This window comes from Schistocerca nitens, chromosome 1 (assembly GCF_023898315.1).
Source record: "Schistocerca nitens isolate TAMUIC-IGC-003100 chromosome 1, iqSchNite1.1, whole genome shotgun sequence".
NCBI classification, from domain to species: domain Eukaryota; kingdom Metazoa; phylum Arthropoda; class Insecta; order Orthoptera; family Acrididae; genus Schistocerca; species Schistocerca nitens.
Window position 1 is genome coordinate 1,720,270 of NC_064614.1, and position 19,322 is coordinate 1,739,591.

The 19,322-nt window shown below is 44.2% G+C and overlaps 1 protein-coding gene across 1 annotated transcript in view; it reads left to right on the plus strand.

Moving 5' to 3' along the window:
* LOC126240382 (lysosomal alpha-mannosidase-like) overlaps window positions 1-19,322 on the plus strand; it is a 293,209-nt gene that overhangs the window by 205,422 nt on the left and 68,465 nt on the right. Inside the window, exons 10-12 of the mRNA XM_049947921.1 lie at window positions 10,493-10,674; window positions 10,745-10,953; window positions 18,008-18,221. Of these exons, the coding sequence (XP_049803878.1) occupies window positions 10,493-10,674; window positions 10,745-10,953; window positions 18,008-18,221 (605 nt within the window). The remainder of the gene's footprint in view (window positions 1-10,492; window positions 10,675-10,744; window positions 10,954-18,007; window positions 18,222-19,322) is intronic.

The window sequence follows — 19,322 nt, forward strand, 5'->3', positions numbered from 1 at the left end:
CTCCATCCTCTCGACTGAGTTCCTTTCTAATTAGTTTTACTGGTGTCTCAGGGTAACCGGTTGAATGACCCAATGGGCTGTCCACTAACATTCCACTACTACCAATTCCTGACTCATCCTTGTCCTCCTGCCCTATCTCCATTTTTCTAACTACCTCCTCCACAACCTTCTCTTTCAATTCAGGATCCATTCTCAACTATTCACTATGCACAGATAAGAAAAAAAAATAAAATAAAATAAAAATAACCTCCTAGTAACCCAAACACTCATTAATAAGCTAATAACGAAATAATCCTTCACTGTATTCGGTTAACCCAGACTGGCAACGTAGACCTCTCCATTTATTTATTTATTGTTCCGTGGGACCACATTAAGGAGAAGTCTCCATGGTCATGGAACGAGTCAATACATGAAATTATAACACGATTGTAGAAACAGATAAAATGAAATATAAGAAACATATTCAGTTGTAGATTGTAGAAACAGATAAAATGAAATATAAGAAACATATTCAGGCGACACGTCGATAGTTTAAATAAAGAAAATCAAGAATGTAACACTGGAATTTGCTTAATTTTTTTAGCTCTTCCAGGAGCTCCTCGACAGAATAGAAGGAGTGAGCCATGAGGAAACTCTTCAGTTTAGACTTAAAAGCGTTTGGGCTACTGCTAAGATTTTTGAGTTCTTGTGGTAGCTTATTGAAAATGGATGCAGCAGAATACTGCACTCCTTTCTGCACAAGAGTCAAGGAAGTGCATTCCACATGCAGATTTGATTTCTGCCTAGTATTAACTGAGTGAAAGCTGCTAACTCTTGGGAATAAGCTAATATTGCTAACAACAAACGACATTAAAGAAAATATATACTGTGAGGGCAATGTCAAAATTCCCAGACTATTGAATAGGGGTCGACAAGAGGTTTTCGAACTTACACCACACATAGCTCGAACAGCCCGTTTTTGAGCCAAAAATACCCTTTTTGAATCAGAAGAATTACCCCAAAAAATAATACCATATGACATAAGCATATGAAAATATGAGAAGTAGACTACTTTCCGTGTTGAAATGTCACTTATTTCAGATATTGTTGTAATGGTAAATAAAGCGGCATTTAGTTTCTGAACAAGATCCTGAACATGGGCTTTCCACAACAGCTTACTATCTATCCGTACGCCTAGGAACTTGAACTGTTCCGTCTCGCTTATAACATGCCCATTCTGTCTGATTAAAATATCAGTTCTTGTTGAATTGTGAGTTAGAAACTGTAAAAACTGAGTCTTACTGTGATTTAGCATCAAATTATTTGCCACAAGCCACGAACTTATTTCATGAACTACATTATTTGATGATGTTTCATTACTACACACAAGATCCTTCACTACCAAGCTGGTGTCATCAGCAAAGAGAAATATTTTTGAATCACCTGTAATACTAGAAGGCATATCATTTATAGAAATAAGAAACAGCAGTGGCCCCAGCACCGATCCTTGTGGAACGCCCCATTTAACAGTGCCCCATTGGGACTGAACATCATTACCACTCTCAATATTGCGGAGAATTACCTTCTGCTTTCTGTTCTTAAAGTAAGAGGCGAACCAATTGTAAGCTACTCCCCTTACTCCATAATGTTCCAACTTCTGCAGTAATATTTTGTCGTCAACACAGTCAAAAGCCTTCGTTAAATCAAAGAAAACACCTAACGTTCGCAACCTTTTATTTAATCCGTCCAAAACCTCACAGAAAAAAGAGACTATAGCATTTTCAGTTGTTAAGCCATTTCTAAAACCAAAAGCCATTTCTAAAACCAAACTGTACATTTGACAGCAAATTATGTGAATTTAAATGCTGCAGTAACCTTGTATATACAACCCTCTCGATAACTTTAGCAAACACCGATGGCATAGAAATAGGTCTATAATTGTCAACATTATCCCTGTCTCCCTTTTTATAAAGTGGCTTCACTACCGAGTACTTTAATCGGTCAGGAAAACGACCAGTCCTTAAGGAAAAGTTACAGATATGGCTAAGTACTGGGCTAACATACATGGAACAATACTTCAATATTCTGCTAGATACCCCGTCATATCCATGAGAGTTCTTGGTCTTTAGTGATTTAATTATTAACTCAATCTCCCTCTTGTCAGTATCATGGAGAAGCATTTCAGGTAACAGTCTCGGAACACTTTTTTCTACGAGCGCTATATGATTCCCTGTTGGGACTAGGTTTCTATTTAGTTCACCTGCTATATTCAGAAAGTGATTATTAAATTCTGTACATATATGCGACTTATCAGTAACACGGACATTCCCACTACGCACTGATTCTATATCCTCGACCTGTCTCTGCAGACCAGCCACTTCCTTTAAGACTGACCATATGGTTAAATTTTATCCTGAGACTTAGCTATTCTGTCTGCATACCACATACTTTTGCCTTCCTAATAACTTTTTTAAGCACCTTACAATACTGTTTCTAATGGGCTACTGCGTTTAGATTGTGACTGTTTCTAACGTTTTGATATAACTGCCACTTTGTTCTACAAGATATTCTTATACCTTTAGTCAGCCACCCAGGCTGCCTGTTTGTGCTAGTACCCTGTTTTGAACGTTCTAACGGAAAGCAAATTTCAAAGAGCACGAGAAAAGTCTTGAGGAAAGCATTATATTTATCGTCTACTGTATCAGCACTATAAACATCTTGCCACTCTTGTTCCTTGATAAGGTGTACAAAAGTCTCTACAGCAACTGGATCAGCTTTCCTAAAAAGTTGGTAACTATATTTAACATGTGTTGCAGCACAAACATCTTTTAGACTTAAAATTTGCGCATCATGATCTGAAAGGCCATTCACCATTTTGCTAACAGAATGCCCTTCTAGTAATGACGAATGAACAAAAATATTGTCTATGGTTGTTCTACTGTTCCCTTGCACTCTCGTTGGAAAGAATACGGTTTGCATAAGATTATATGAATTAAGGAGGTCTACCAGCATCCTTTTCCTTGCACAGTCACTTATACAATTTATATTGAAGTCACCACATATAGCTAACTTTTTGTATTTCCTATAAAGTGAACCAAGAACCTCCTCTAGCTTTAGCAAAAATGTTGTGAAATCGGAGTTTGTGGATCTATAAATAACAACAGTAAGAAGTTTAGCTCCACTAAATTTAACCACACCTGCACAACATTCAAACACCTTTTCAGTGCAGTACTTTGAAACATCAATTGACTCAAATGGGATACCATTTTTCACATACATGGCTACTCCCCCACACCGCAAAGAGCTCCTAGAAAAGCTGCCAGCCAACCTGTATCCTGGTAAAGGAAGCCTCTGAATTATCTCCTTATTTAAGAAGTGTTCAGATATACCAATAATTTCAGAGTCAACATCTATAAGCAGTTCACTAACTTTATCTCTAATGCCTTGTATGTTTTGATGAAATATACTAATTCCCTCGTTAATCGGATACCTAAGCTTTGTCGAAAGTGGTTTCTTTGTTAGAGAGACTTCCCTTAAGCAGGAATACCTGTCAGCTGACTTCAATCTAAAAATGGTACAGCTCTAACACCCACAACTACCGGAATTTTCCCACGAGTGATCCCACCACCCCCACCTATGCTGTCACCTATAAGCTTTGCCAACCTCCCCTTTCCATACCTGTTGAGGTGCAGGCCATGTCTAGTGAAACCCGTCCTGCTGATAAGACTCCACCGACACCACTGAAATGTGACTCATGCCTTCTGTCATCAGCGCACACCCAAGTCTCATGTTATTACGCCTGACGGCTGTATTAAGATGAGGCCAATCGTGACGCTGAAACAGTTCCACGAAATGCACGTTCGTGTTGCCAGTCTGAGTGGCTATCTTTTCCAGGTCACCATCTATGTTATACTCCCCATCCCTATCAATACTATTACCAGCCCCACCCACAATCACTACCTGATCCTCTTTTGTAAAATCCCTACATAACCCCCCTATGTTAAAAGTCACCTGAGCCAACCCTGCATTAGGCTTCACAATGCTGGTGACCTGGTACTCACTCCCCAAAACTTCCTGCAACTGCTGGCCTACACCTCTACCATGAGAACTACCTAACAGCAGAACCTTCTTCTTTCTCTTAGACTTTGCAACTGTCCTAGCCAATGTAACTGCTGAGGTCTGCTGCATACTTCCTACATCTACAGCTACTAGAGATTCCTCTCCACTAGACTCTGACAGTTGGTCATATCTATTACAAACACCAATAGTAAAACTATCTGAAAATCTCCTTCTCCAACAGATTTCTTGCCATTGAACACCATAAATTACAGAAGCCTATCCACATCAAACATCAATGACTGCATTTATACACAAAATCTCGAAGTAACATACACATAACTTAGAAGACATATAAACATGTAGTTTGCAATAAATAATGCAAATGAGACACTATTCTGTGCTGTACAGCATGAAAACACATGCATATTAGCATACCATGCTTCAGAGCAAATTCGCAAAGAAATGTTTAAAAAAATATTGTTTTTATATTTTCTGCAATTGACAAATTTAATTTTAAGTTTCTTCCGCGCTCTGAAGATAGTGCAATATTAATTAGTCTCGCGTCAGCAAATCGTCTTCACTCACCCCTCGACGCTCGTCGAAGTCGCGATGTTTTGACGTTTGAAGTCGCGCTACAAGTCGTGTTGGCGTTGGCACCTCCGCCGCGGCGGCTGTCAGGCGATGCGTTGCTGTATCTGGTGTGTGGTGCCGTGTGCAAAGCGAAGCTCGCGGCGAATCACGCTGACGCAGTCTCGTAGTTTGGTGGTTGGTGACAGGATGGAGCTGCAGTCACGTATTTTGTTGATAGGCAGGTAGATGGCGCAGGCGTCGTTTACTTCGGGGGTTCGCCACTAGATGTCGAACTCCGCGTCGTCGTTGTCTCTACTGCATCCATTTGGCTCCGCGGTAGTCACCCGTCAGTGTGGTACATCTTCACTGCCTCAGATTCCTTGGCTAGCCGCTCACAGTCTGTGTGACGTCATCCAACAATTACGCCGCAGTCAACACTCGCAAACGCAGTAACAGATTGTGGGTTCACATCAAATTGGAGCGATTTACACCGTTCAAAAGATAATTTCGGATACAAAGTCACTTGAAAACATTCTCCTGATATTTTCGTAACGGAATTTTGGTTGGTTTCTTCGCGATTATGCACAAACGCTCATTTTCTTAAGCGTATGAATTTTATAGTAATTCACGCAGGTTTTCGTGTCCATACTTCAATACATTATTTATAAACACTTCTCTTGTCATTTCAACTCGTAAAAACAAACTGTTTACTGTTTCTCAGTCACTTTTGCACTGTATTGTCTAAATAATGTGCTTCGTTCCCGCGATTTCTAATTTCGCCATACATACGTTACATTACATTGTTTCTAGTTGGAATACTATAATTTTTGTCACGGTAACGACAATACCGGATTGCTCTTGCACTAAAATTGTCCGATAATTGCAAATCTCATTCCACTGAAACGAAAAATTGAAGTCAATAAACCATTGTTCGGATCCAAAGATTGCAACTGCTCTTTTCACGGGAGCCAAGATTAAACACCCCCGTTTAAATTCTTTTATTGGGTTTTTGTGTAATTTATGAAGCCACCAAACAGTTAATTATCATGATTATATGACCGTGTGCTTAATGGAAGAAAGGCTACCGGTTTTTCTGCTGGTTTCGGGGGTATTTCAACCGAGTGCGGCTGTTCTGAGATTGAATAGTGGAAATGATAGAAAGTTTGTCTATTATTAAGGACCACAAAGGTTGCGATGTACAAACTGATATATATATATATATTTCCTACTAACACACAAATGCTGAGGCAGTTGCTACCTTCATCTTACACATCTGATCACAGTTATCTTTTTATTGGTTGTTGATTTTCAGTACTTCGTTACACGCAATGCTGATGGTTAACATTCACAACAATCCTCACTGCAATCCATAGTTGTTGCTGGCCGACGTGGTTGACGCGAAACACGTAATTCGGCACTTGTCACTTTCTGTTTCATATCACTCGCGAATCGGTATTAGTGAGGGGCAACCCCACGACGATAAGGGGGACGTGATCACTCGTCATACTCCGGTGAATTTTACTCGACCACCATTCTTGCCCGTCTTTCCCGCACTACTTCTCACTTGACTCGACACTTTCTAGTACTACTGCGCACTTGACACTCGTCTCACTGCCTTCTGCAGCGCTCGACAATCGACTCCTGTCTGCTATCGACCCAGGCGTCGGATACTAGGATCTATGTTTGTGGGATCATGGATCCCTTGCACCTTGTTTCGACTCAGATCTTTCAGTGCTCTGTCAAACTCTTCACGGAGTATCATATCTCCCATTTCATCTTCATCTACATCCTCTTCCATTTCTATAATATTTTCCTCAAGTACATCGCCCTTGTATAGACCCTCTATATACCCTCTCCACCTTTCTGCTTTCCCTTCTTTGCTTAGAACTGGGTTTCCATCTGGGCTCTTGATATTCATACAAGTGGTTCTCTTTTCGCCAAAGGTCTCTTTAATTTTCCTGTAGGCAGTATCTATCTTACCCCTAGTGAGATAAGCCTCTACATCCTTACATTTGTCCTCTAGCCATCCCTGCTTAGCCATTTCGCACTTCCTGTCGATATCATTTTTGAGACTTTTGTATTCCTTTTGCCTGCTTCATTTACTGCATTTTTATATTTTCTCCTTTCATCAATTTAATTCAGTATTTCTTCTGTTACCCAAGGAGTTCTACTAGCCCTTGTCTTTTTACCTACTTGATCCTCTGCTGCCTTCACTACTTCTTCCCTCAAAGCTACCCATTCTTCTTCTACTGTATTTCTTTCCCCCATTCCTGTCAACTGTTCCCTTATGCTCTCCATGACTCTGTATAACCTCTGGTTTAGTCAGTTTATCCAGGTCCCATCTCCTTAAATTCCCACCTTTTTGCAGTTTCTTCAGTTTTAATCTACAGTTCATAACCAACAGATTGTGGTCAGAGTCCACATCTGCCCCTGGAAATGTCTTACAATTTAAAACCTGGTTCCTAAATCTCTGTCTTACCATTATATAATCTATCTGAAACCTGTCAGTATCTCCAGGGTTCTTTCATGTATATAACCTTCTTTCATGATTCTTGAACCAAGTGTTAGCAATGATTAAGTTGTGCTCTGTGCAAAATTCTACCAAGCAACTTCCTCTTTCATTTCTTAGCCCCAATCCATATTCACCTACTACGTTTCCTTCTCTCCCTTTTCTTACTACCGAATTCCAGTCACCCATGACTATTAAATTTTCATCTCCCTTCACTATCTGAATAATTTCTTTTATCTCATCATACATTTCTTCATTTTCTTCATCATCTGCAGAGCTAGTTAGCATATAAACTTGTACTACTGTAGTAGGCGTGGGCTTCGTGTCTATCTTGGCCACAATAATGCGTTCACTATGCTGTTTGTAGTAGCTTACCTGCACTCCTATTTTCCTATTCTTTATTAAAGCTACTCCTGCATTACCCCTATTTGATTTTGTATTTATGATCCTGTATTCGCCTGACCAAAAGTCTTGATCCTCCTGCCACCGAACTTCACTAATTCCCACTATATCTAACTTTAACCTATCAATTTCCCTTTTTAAATTTTCTAACCTACCTGCCCAATTAAGGGATCTGACATTCCAAGCTCCAATCCGTAGAACGCCAGTTTTCTTTCTCCTGATAACGACGTCCTCCTGAGTAGTCCCTGCCCGGAGATCCGAATGGGGGACTATTTTACCCAAGAGGACGCCATCTACATTTAACCATACGGTAAAGCTGCATGCCCTCGGGAAAAATTACGGCTGTAGTTTCCCCTTGCTTTCAGCTGTTCGCAGTACCAGCACAACAAGGCCGTTTTGGTTATTGTTACAAGGCCAGATCAGTCAATCATCCAGACTGTTGCCCTTGCAACTACTGAAAAGGCTGCTGCCCCTCTTCAGGAACCACGTGTTTGTCTGGCCTCTCAACAGATACCCCTCCGTTGTGGTTGCACCTACGGTACGGCTATCTGTATCGCTGAGGCACGCATTTTTTAATTTATTCATAGATTTCTCTCATTCGCTGTTGTTACTATTTCTTTGAATCACAGCCACATCTGACCTGTTCTTGAATAGTCTTTGTAAAGTGAGTGGCGACTGTTCAGTAGGAAGTTGTTAAGCAAATTTTATTTGCATTTTTAAATTGATGTATTCTGCATTAATTTTTGTGGATCTGGATGTTAAAGTACTCAGTCTTGCTAAAACAACACTGTGGTCACTAGTATCTGCATTTGTCCTGATGTTCCTTATTTGCTCAGGGTTATTTGTTGCTAAGACTGGGCAGAGAATGGGGGGAGGAGAAGATAAATTGAGAGAGGGGGATGTGGAGATGGGCAGACGGATGGAGGAGGAGGTGGACAGAGTGGGAGGGGGCAGGGATAGAGAGAGGGATGTGGAGAAGAGGGACATTCAGAGGGGTGAGGACAGAATCAACACTGAGTTGGTGTGAGATGGAGATCACCAGAGAGGGGAAAGAGTTTGAAACTGAAATCCCTTTACAACCCCCACCCCCCAATCCCTTCTCTGTCTCACTCTGTTCTTCTTTTCCTCTCCTCTCACAGTCTGGCCATCCCACCCTCTCTCTGGCCAGGCATGTTCATCCACACAATTAGAGACCCTGGAATCTATTCCAACACTATCTGCACAACACACCTATCTTGCAGGATAGCCTGTATTCTGGTGGTTGCCATCTCTCTGCACCCCCATCCCCCACCCCCTCCACCCCCAATTCACAAAACTATGAGAGCTAGGTGGTTCATATACCCACAGTATTTCTTCCCACACAATTAGTAGTATGTCTGTGAAGTTCAGTTACAATCGATCTATTGGTTTAAAAAGACTTATGGAACATACACAAGCACATATGCACATGCGCTTGTCTTACCTGCAATTTGGCCCGAGCTCACTTATGTCACATATAATATAGAAGGTCCATCCACCCTCCACTCTGTACATCTCCTTTTCTACCTTCCGTCTGTCAATCTCATTCTCGCACTCCTCTCAGACCATCCCATCTTGCCACCTCTCCATTCTGTTCTCCATCTTGTCCCCTCTCTCTGCCTCTATCCTACTCCTCTCTTTCTGTCATCTCCTGCTCCCCCCACTGTCTATCCATTCCATACTCCACCCTTCTCTCTGTCCATCTCCCCCTCCCTCGTTTTTTGAGCACCTCACTGAACTCTCTTTATATTTCCTCTCCCATCTTTCTCTGTACATCTCCACCTCCCTCCTCTTTATCCATCTCTTCTTTCCTTGCTCTCTGTCCATATTCTTTCCCTTCTTACTGTCTCAGTGCATCTCCTCTTCCCCCACCCCCATCTCATTGTCTCCTCCACCCCCTCTGTGATAACCTTCTCCACCTTCTTCTCTCTTCAGAGGTGGAATAGCAAAACGGGGAGGAGGGGATCAAAAGAGAGAGGGGGAGGGCGATGGAGGTGCACTTCTCTTCCTAGCCCCTAGCCTCTCTCTCTCTCTCTCTCTCTCTCTCTCTCTCTCTCTCTCTCCTTATATCTCCCCCCTTTTTCTGCCAATCTCCTCCTCCTCTCTCTATCCATCTCCTTCTCTGCAGTGGACTCGCATTGGGATGACGACTGTTCAATCCCATGTCCGGCCATTCTGATTTAGGTTTTCCATGATTGAAAATGCGAGGATGGTTCCTTTCAAAAGGCACGGATGACTTCCTTCCCCCTCCTTCCCTAATGCGATGAGATCACTGACATCGCTGTTTGGTCTCCTTCCCCAAACAACCCAACCCAACCCTCCTTCTCTGAAGTGTTTCTTTTCAGCTGTGCCCATCCACAGGTATAGCACCTTGAATGCATCCAAATACAACCTGACCAAAACACTTTGCTACGTAGGACAGCCTAGATGTTCGTGGTTACGACCTGTTTTCACTCCACCCTCATCTCTCTGAGAGTTAATTGGTTCTTATCCCCCCCCCCTCCCCCCCCCCCCCGTCCCTCAGTACTTATTCTCGGACAGTATGTAAAATGTGAAAATGAGATAATAAATCTCTATTCTCAACCCATTTGCCTTAATAGGAGAAGCAGCAGAACTCTTGAAATTCCTGTCTGTTTTGTATAACTGACAGTGATGCAGCATTAAGACTAGAAGCCACAATCATTTCAGACTTACAATCATTTATTGGGTGCCTCCTTTCAAAGTTTGTAATTTGAAAGGTATATATTGAGAGATTGATGTAACTGTGCATACTGAAAAAGTTTGAGTGTTAACTGTTAATTTGTTTGATGTCCTGTCTCATTAAGAACATTGTGTTAATCCATGATATTGCTTCTTTAAAGCTGTTGTTTGTATATAGCTATTCTGCAACATTCTGATGAATATTTGTGCAGATGTTCTGTTCCGTATATAATTGTGTCACTTCTCTTTTTCCAGCAAACTTTCAGCATCAGATCTGCCATTTGTATCTTGTTTGCTAAGAAATGTTAGTCAGTGTGAACCATCTGAAATTTCTGATACATTTATGGTTACTGTATACAACCCACTGAGTCATGAAGTCTCTTATTATGTCAGACTTCCAGTTCTTGGCAGTGCATATTCTGTGAGGGATGCTTCAGGTAAGCTATAATTTTTCATAAATATTAACAACACATTTAAGTATTTTTTCTCACATGTGAATTTGCACAGGGAATGAGCAGAAAGTGCAGTTGGTGCCCATACCAGATCCTGTTCAAAATTTGCCTGAGAGGAATAGTAATGCAACATTTGAAATTGTGTTTCTGGCAAACAATGTTCCACCTCTTGGCTTTCGCTCATACTATGTTGCAGTAGTTAACAGCACAGATGAAGAAATGTGGAGTGTGATGGAAAGCTCAAATTCATCAATAGGAAATGATGTAAGTTAGTAAAAATATGGGAATCTATTTCTGATATCACATTGATAAACAGTCTTATGAAGTGGATGGATTGCTATTCATTACTTAAAGGGAGTGTTGAGTTGCAGACATGCACAGTGAAATGACTGCTAAAAATTTTAGCTTTTGGACAAAAAAGTCATCATTTTGAAACAGAAAACACTTACATGATCAAAGAAGCAGAGCCACTGTCTCCATCAGCTATGAGCCGCCTGTGACTACATCTCAAGAGAGCAGCAATCTGGAGGGTCTGGTGAGGGCAATGAGAAGGTGTGGGGTGGAGACAGCAAGGGGTGGCAGGTTGTGGGTGGAGGAAGATGTCGTGGTGCCTGTGAGAGTGTGTAGGGACATGATGGGGACAGGATAGTGCTGCTAGATGCAGAGTCAGAAGGCTCTGGGGGTAGCAGGTGCATGGGGGAATGAGCAGTAGAACTGGGAGAGGAGAAACATACAGAAGGCGAAAGAGTAGTATGTATATTGGTGGAATATAAGGTGTTTGTGGTGCTGGAGAGGGAGCACTTTCATTTACATTAATCTTACGTCTATTACGAGTATACAGGAAGAAGGGTGAGGGTGACATATAAGCTGATTTACCAAAGTCTTTATTTGCGTTTTCGGTGACATGATATGTTTTGTAGGCTATGATGTCTGTGTCCACGAAACTTTCCAATCCAGACACTCTTGATACACCTGTACCTCCTCGTACAATAGCTACTGTTAACCAGCCATTACTGTTGTGAACTGACAAGAGCAGCCAGTCCACAATAAGGTAGCCGATAGGGCACGCGTAACTCACGCCGTCTTGCGTTAAATCTGAAACAGTATAGGTGATGAAAGCTAGAAAGAAAAGAACGGAGCTTCTCATATACTTATCTTTAATTTGTTCTTGTACATCGCTATGGTGAATACAATTGAGACTCTCTCCAGATATGGATAACTGCGCCTTGCTAGGTCGTCCGTACAACTGGGGCCGAGTTCTCGTCAGTCTCTCGAGACCTGCCGTGTGGTGGCGCTCGGTCTGCGATAACACAGTGGCGACACGCGGGCCCGACATGTACTAATGGACCGCGGCCGATTTAAGCTACCACCTAGCAAGTGTGGTGTCTGGCTGTGACACCACATTCCTCCCCCGCAAATCGGCGAACGGTCGTGAGCTAAGGCTTCCGCCCGCTGTGGGGAGGACCCCATGTTGACGTATGCGATGAGGTGGGGAGCCTAACAACAGGCGAGACTGTGCCACCCGCACCCGGCCATTCGGTCCGAGGGGAGCTAGGAAACGCCTGAAAACCTAGTCCAGGGTGCACGTCAACATGCGGTGTATGCGCCCGTAAAGAGACAGGAGGGGCCGAAGGGTCGACCTCCATGGCGTCGGGGAATCCGACGCGCGATGACGACATCTGGTCCGGAGCGGGCAAGAGTTCCATGGCGGAGGACGGCTGGTCACGGGAAGCGAGCGGCGGCGCGTGACCCAGGGAGGCGCGTGGCGGTTGCAGCGACGCGTCCACTGCGGGCGGCGCCGGCGGGAGAACAGGCGGCGGCGGCGGCTCGTCACCATGAGGCAAAATGGAAGGCAGCGTCGGGAACACCTGGGGATGAGGCGAGCCAGTAGATGGGTCCCCAGGGCGCTGACCTGACGGCTCCGTCGCTGAAAGCAGACGGGGAGCGGCAGAACCCAGGCGACGACAGAGGCGCAGCTGATTGAGATGCCGATGCACCTCACCAGAGGCCCCCAAAACCAAATACATCGCGCGGCCGAGGCAGCGAAGAATGCACTCTGCGAGCCAACGCCGTGAACTGCGATAGTTGCGATAGAAGACAACGTCGCCAGGAGCAAAAGCAGGAGTCTGCCGCTGCACTGGAACCTGATGCGGCGGATGCAGCAAAGACATCAAGGTTCGATGAGGACGACCATGGAGCAACTCAGCCGGCGAGCGACCATCGCGGGGCTGAGAGCGATACGAGGACAAAAAGAGCAATAACGCGTCCTCCCGAGAATGCGACTCTTTCAACTTCAACATCTGTGACTTGAAAGTCCGGACCAATCGTTCAGCGGCACCGTTTGACTGAGGCGAAAACGGCGCGGACGTCAGATGTTGAATACCATTGGCCTTGCAGAATGACTGAAATTCTGCGGACATGAATTGTGGGCCATTGTCGGAAACAATAGTCTGCGGAAGACCTTCAATGCAAAAGATAGCAGACAATGCTTGGATTGCGGCAGAAGACGTCGTGGAAGACATCCGGACAACAAAAGGAAAATTACTGAAAGCATCGACCACAACCAACCATCGAGCATTCCAGAATGGACCAGCAAAATCGATGTGCAAGCGTTGCCAAGGGGAAGTGGCTGTCGGCCATGCAAAGAATTTCCGCGGCGGTGCGGATTGTTGTTCGGCACACGCCACGCAAGAGGAGCACATATTCGTAATCGCAGCATCGATTCCGAACCAAGTACAGTGCTGACGAGCAAGTTGTTTCGTACGCACTATACCCCAATGTCCTTGGTGAAGAAGCCGTAAGACAGAGGACTGTAACGAACGTGGGACCACGACTCTGGATTGATCATTATCCGAACGCAACAACAAAACACCACGTCGTACAAAAAGTCTCTCCTTGTGAGCAAAAAATCGGCGAACCAACGGATCCTCAATCCGTGACTTTGACAAGGGCCATTGCGTAGCAACAAAACACAAAACAGTAGCAAGGACAGGGTCAACAGCTGTGGCCGTAGCTACACGACGAAAATCAATCGGAAACGATTCGACCACGTCATCGGTTTCCGCATCAATGAACATGCAAGCAAGTTCGGAAGAATCGAATGCTTTATCCTCGGCAACAGGCAAACGGGACAACGCATCAGCGTTTCCGTGCTTAGCAGTGGACCGATACAAGATATCGTAGCGGTACTGCGAGAGGAAAAGAGACCAGCGAATGAATTTCTGCGCTGTACGTGGAGGTACAGGCTTGTTCGGATGAAAAAGCGATGTCAAAGGTTTGTGGTCTGTGATGATGGTAAAGGGACGACCATACAAGAAATCATGGAACTTAGTAACAACAAACACGAGAGCTAAAGCTTCTTTCTCTATCTGTGAATAATTTCTTTGCGCAGACGAGAGCAATTTGGACGCAAAGGCAATAGGACGATCATGCGATCCATCTTTGTGCGCAAGCACAGCACCGATCCCGAAATCCGATGCATCTACCATCAACAAAAGGGGTTTTCGGGGATCGAATGGCGTAAGGCAAGTATTTGAAAGTAACGCCGATTTCAACTGGCGAAAGGCGCGTTCGCATTCCGGCGTCCAGACGAACGGAACACCTTTACGGTGTAAGCGATGAAGCGGAGCTGAAATGGAAGAGGCATGGGGAACATATTTATGGTAGTATGTAATTTTCCCCAACACACTCTGCAGCTGTTTCAAGTTCTGCGGTGACGGCAAATCCTGTATGGCACGGAGGTGCTCTGGACTCGGATGTATCCCTTGGACATTGAGTACATGGCCCAGGTAGGGTAAGTCCCGAGCAAAAAACACACATTTGTCCTTCCTCAAGCGAAGACCATTTTGTCGCAAGACCTGAAATAATGTTCGGAGATTTTGCAAATGTTCGGCTTCTGTCTTTCCGGAGATCACAATATCGTCCAGATAGTTCGCAGCAGTAGGGACCGACGCACAAACAGTTTGTAAATATTGCTGAAACAATGCAGGTGCGGATGCACACCCGAATGGCAGTCTTTTGAAGCGATACAAACCAAGATGCGTGTTTACCACCAAGACGCGCTGGGATTCTTCGTCCACCGGTATTTGCAAGTACGCATCTGCTAGGTCCAATTTCGAAAAATATTTTCCCGGGCACAGTTTGTCAAAAAGATCTTCCGGGCAGGGCACAGGAAAAGTTGCAGTCACAAGTTGTGGATTCACAGTTGCCTTGAAGTCCACACAAAGTCTCAATTTTCCGGAAGGTTTTGGCAAAATTACTAAGGGTGAGGCCCAGAGAGAAGCCTGCACACGTTCAATTACACCTTGAGATTCTAAATCGTGTAACGTTCTTGCGACCTCATCACGCAATGCGTGGGGAACATTGCGCGCTCTGAAAAACTTCGGTTGCGCGTTTGCTTGCAGTTCCAAATGTGCTGCATAATTCTTAGCGCAACCAAGGCCCGGTGCAAAAATGTCTGCAAATTCTTCACATAGACTAGAAACACTGGCGGAAGGCACAGTCTGATTCACGGAGAGGACCTGATTTACGATAGACAAGTTAAACAACTGAAATAAATCTAAACCAAACAAGTTCACAGCCGTAGAAGAACGAAGAACGTAAAATGATACAAGTTTTGTTTGTCCCTTGTATGTTGCAAGAAGGCTGCACTGTCCTAACACAGGTATCTGTTGTCCTAAATAACTATGGAGCTGAATATTTGCGGCACGCAACGGAGGTTTGCCCAGTTGTTTCTACGTGGCGTGATTGAGCAATGAAACTGCAGCTCCGGTATCGAGCTGGAATGGGATCACTTTGCCTTCAAAGTCTAAGTCGACAAAAATTTTATTGTCCTGCTGACGACAAGAGCGACTGTCACGTGCAATTTGAACCGATACAGGGACAGAAGCACTTGCGACTTTACTGGATTTCCGGCGACGTCGACGCACACGTTTTGTGGGACGAACACAGTCACTGTTAGATAAAGTGGCACCAGACGGGGTGGAAGTAACTACATAAATGTCCATGGGCGAAGGTCCACGAGCCTGATTGTCCCTGGTTCGATTCCGGCGCGAAGCAAAAGGCCTGGAAGTATTGCGATTGTCTGATCTTAGCTTTTGCTGGCAAACACTTTGAACATGTCCTTTCTTGTGACAGTAAAAGCAAATAGCTTGGCGTGACGGGCAGTTTTCACGCGAATGTCGAGTTGCACACCGCGGGCATGATTTCACTGCATTTGCTTGCTTACGCGGCGCACGTGTTTGCGAGCTAGGCGGCCGCTGCGCTGACGGGGGCGAGGGCCGCTGAGCGTCCCGTGCAGCGGGCCCGGCGGGCCGGTTAATGTGACACACTGCTGGCGAAGTTTCAAATGAGTCCTGAGCAAAGTCAAGTGTGTCTTGCCTGTCCAATATGTCTATCACTTGTCGAAGGGAGGGATTAACTAGTTTCAAAATCTGTTCCCGTATGCGAACATCAGAAACGTTCTGTGCAAGTGCATCACGCACCATAGTATCTGAATAAGGGAGGCCACATTCACACTGAAATTCACAATCCCTAGGAAGTCCTTGCAATGTTGCAACCCACTCCCTATTAGTCTGACCGGCCGTACGTTTTGTACGAAAGAACGTATACCGTTTTGCAACAATGTTTACTGTTTCTTTGAAATAGGCATCTAACGCCGACAAAATTTCTTCGTAGGACAGAGTTGCTACGTCGCGTCGGGGAAACAACTTCACTATCACACGGTAGGTGGACACACCGACACAAGAAAGCAAAAACGGCTGCCGCTCATTACCTTGAATTCTGTAGGCTGCTAGGTGGAAGGCGAATTGACGGGACCACTCTTGCCATGACTCGTGGGATGAATCAAAATTACGGAAGGGCGGTGCAACGGCGTGTTGCGGCTGCGGTAGCGATGAAGCGGCGGCTGCCGCATCGTGTTGCAGCACACGTTGACCCTGGACGAGCTGTCCAAGGGCATCCAATAACGCCTGCGACTGATGATTCTGCAAGCGAAAAAATTCGGACAGTACATCCGGAGATTGTGGCGAAGCCATGACACAAGCAATTCGGAGCAAAACAAGGGGACAGAAAAAGAGAACAAAATCCGTTAAGCCTCGTCGCCAAATGTTGTGAACTGACAAGAGCAGCCAGTCCACAATAAGGTAGCCGATAGGGCACGCGTAACTCACGCCGTCTTGCGTTAAATCTGAAACAGTATAGGTGATGAAAGCTAGAAAGAAAAGAACGGAGCTTCTCATATACTTATCTTTAATTTGTTCTTGTACATCGCTATGGTGAATACAATTGAGACTCTCTCCAGATATGGATAACTGCGCCTTGCTAGGTCGTCCGTACAACTGGGGCCGAGTTCTCGTCAGTCTCTCGAGACCTGCCGTGTGGTGGCGCTCGGTCTGCGATAACACAGTGGCGACACGCGGGCCCGACATGTACTAATGGACCGCGGCCGATTTAAGCTACCACCTAGCAAGTGTGGTGTCTGGCTGTGACACCACAATTACCATGTGTAAATGTGTCATTAACGTCGATGCTGAAGTTCAGTCTACAACCACAAAATACAGAAGGTCCATCTAGAAGAGCGTGTGCAGCAACAGATTTAATAGTGTTCTTCTTCTTGTCGGCGGCAGATGTTGTCATTTCTACATCTTCAATAGTCTTGTATACAGTCTGTCTTGCACGACGTCGTAGCCTTCTATATCGCATGTTGGCGGCGTTCAATGCAGTTGCCTGTGCGACAGCAGCAGCGCGACTAAGGCGGTGGCCTCTTATCGCTCACTTATGTAAGAGCCTCTGCAGTGGATCTGTTTGATCTTCAGGACTACACATGCCTTCGATTCTACCAACACATCTACTAGTATTTTTCTCCTTTCCCACTCGACCTTCGCACCCCTGCCCCCCCCCCCCCCCCCAGCACAACCTTGCAGCTCTCAGTGTGACATCTTTCCCCACCCCTACCCTCCCATCACTCCCTCTTCCCATCCCCATGCTTCCTCCTTGCCCCCACATCCCACCCCAAATTGCTGCACTTCTCAGGCACAGTCTCAGTCCGCAGTTGGGCCACAGAGGCCAGAGGCAATGGCCATGTCAGTGTGAGTTGTGGTTGTGTGAATGTGTGTGTGTTTTCTATTTCTGAAGAAGGATATTTTTGTCTGCAAACTTAATTGTTTAGCACTGTTTTCATTGTGCCTCTGTCCAACTCAATGCCTCTTCTATGTGATGAACAGCAACCTAGCCTCTCTATAATATTGTTGTTATTCCATTTTTACTTTCTGTTGTTTGATTCACAGACTGTCTTATTATATCTAATTTATCTCCACAGGATCTTCAAGCTCTGTTCAATGAAGACACTGGTTTACTGCAGTCAATCATGATTGATGGTGAAGAGATGGCGTTACAACAGAATTTTCATTATTATGAGGGTTGGGTTGGAAACAATTCTGAGCCAGCACTAAGAGCCTCTGGGGCATACATATTCCGCCCAAATGGATCTTCAGTGGCAGTGTCATCTGCTGTTGACACAAAGATCTTCAAAGGTTAGTAGCAAAAGGACTTTGAAATTGATGTATTTTGTTTTACCATAATTTACTTTATGTAAATGGAAATTTCAGTGGGTACCTTTATCATTATGATCATACAAGGACCCATTTTCAGTTTCAGTTTTTTCCCATTCACTATTTCCTTTCTTTCCGTTATTCTTTAATCTCTCGATACATCTCTTCTTGTTTCCTCAGAGCACTTTATAATGTTTTTATTTTCAAGTCTTTTTTTTTTTTAACTTCAGCTATTCAGTTTGTAGACAATTTTTTTCCCCTGGAGCATACTTGAAGATCTGTTTTGTTACCCTGTTGTTATTCATTCTGTATGAATGACCAAAAAATATCACTCTTCTTTTCATTATGTTTACAGTTTTTCTGAATTTTGGTATTTAGTCACCACTGCTTTTTAATTCCCAGACTTCTGTGTACCTTATTGAATCTAAAGTTTTCTCATAATTATCCTCTTTAAAAATTCTAACTGGTTTAATTTATAAATTAGTGGTAGGTATTTGCTTCTGTAGAGGCATTGGAGTTCCATCACTAAATAGTAATGCATTATTTTTTCATTTCTCAATGAATGAAACATCAATCATGGATTAAGCTTAAGGCCTGTTTTCACTAGCCGAGTGCTGCCAACAAGGCAGTACAAGGAATGATCCTTGATTGTAGGACATGTGGTTATATTGTCACCAACTCCTCCAGCCATTATTGCCAGTTGATTAATTCTGATGATGCCACTGCTTCTTTATTCAATCAGCTACTCAACTGGCCTGACAGGGGCTGAATAAACACCATACCAGACCTCCCTATGACAGAAAAAAGTCTGTGGAGATATCAGGCATCGAACCCAGGCTGCCGTATACTAACAAAAGGGAGGCTTAAGACATAAGGATCACGGACTTAATTCAAATGTTGTACACCTTTAGTAGGCCATTAAACCAACATAATGTGCAAATAGTAAGGTGCACTACTCTGGCAATTCTGAGAAAGTCACACGAGCAGTGCTTTGCGTCTATTATGTACTGATGTAACTGTGCGTAGATGCTGCCTGGTGGAGTTCACGGTGGTCAAGCGGTTAGCGTTTGAGCTCCATAAGGC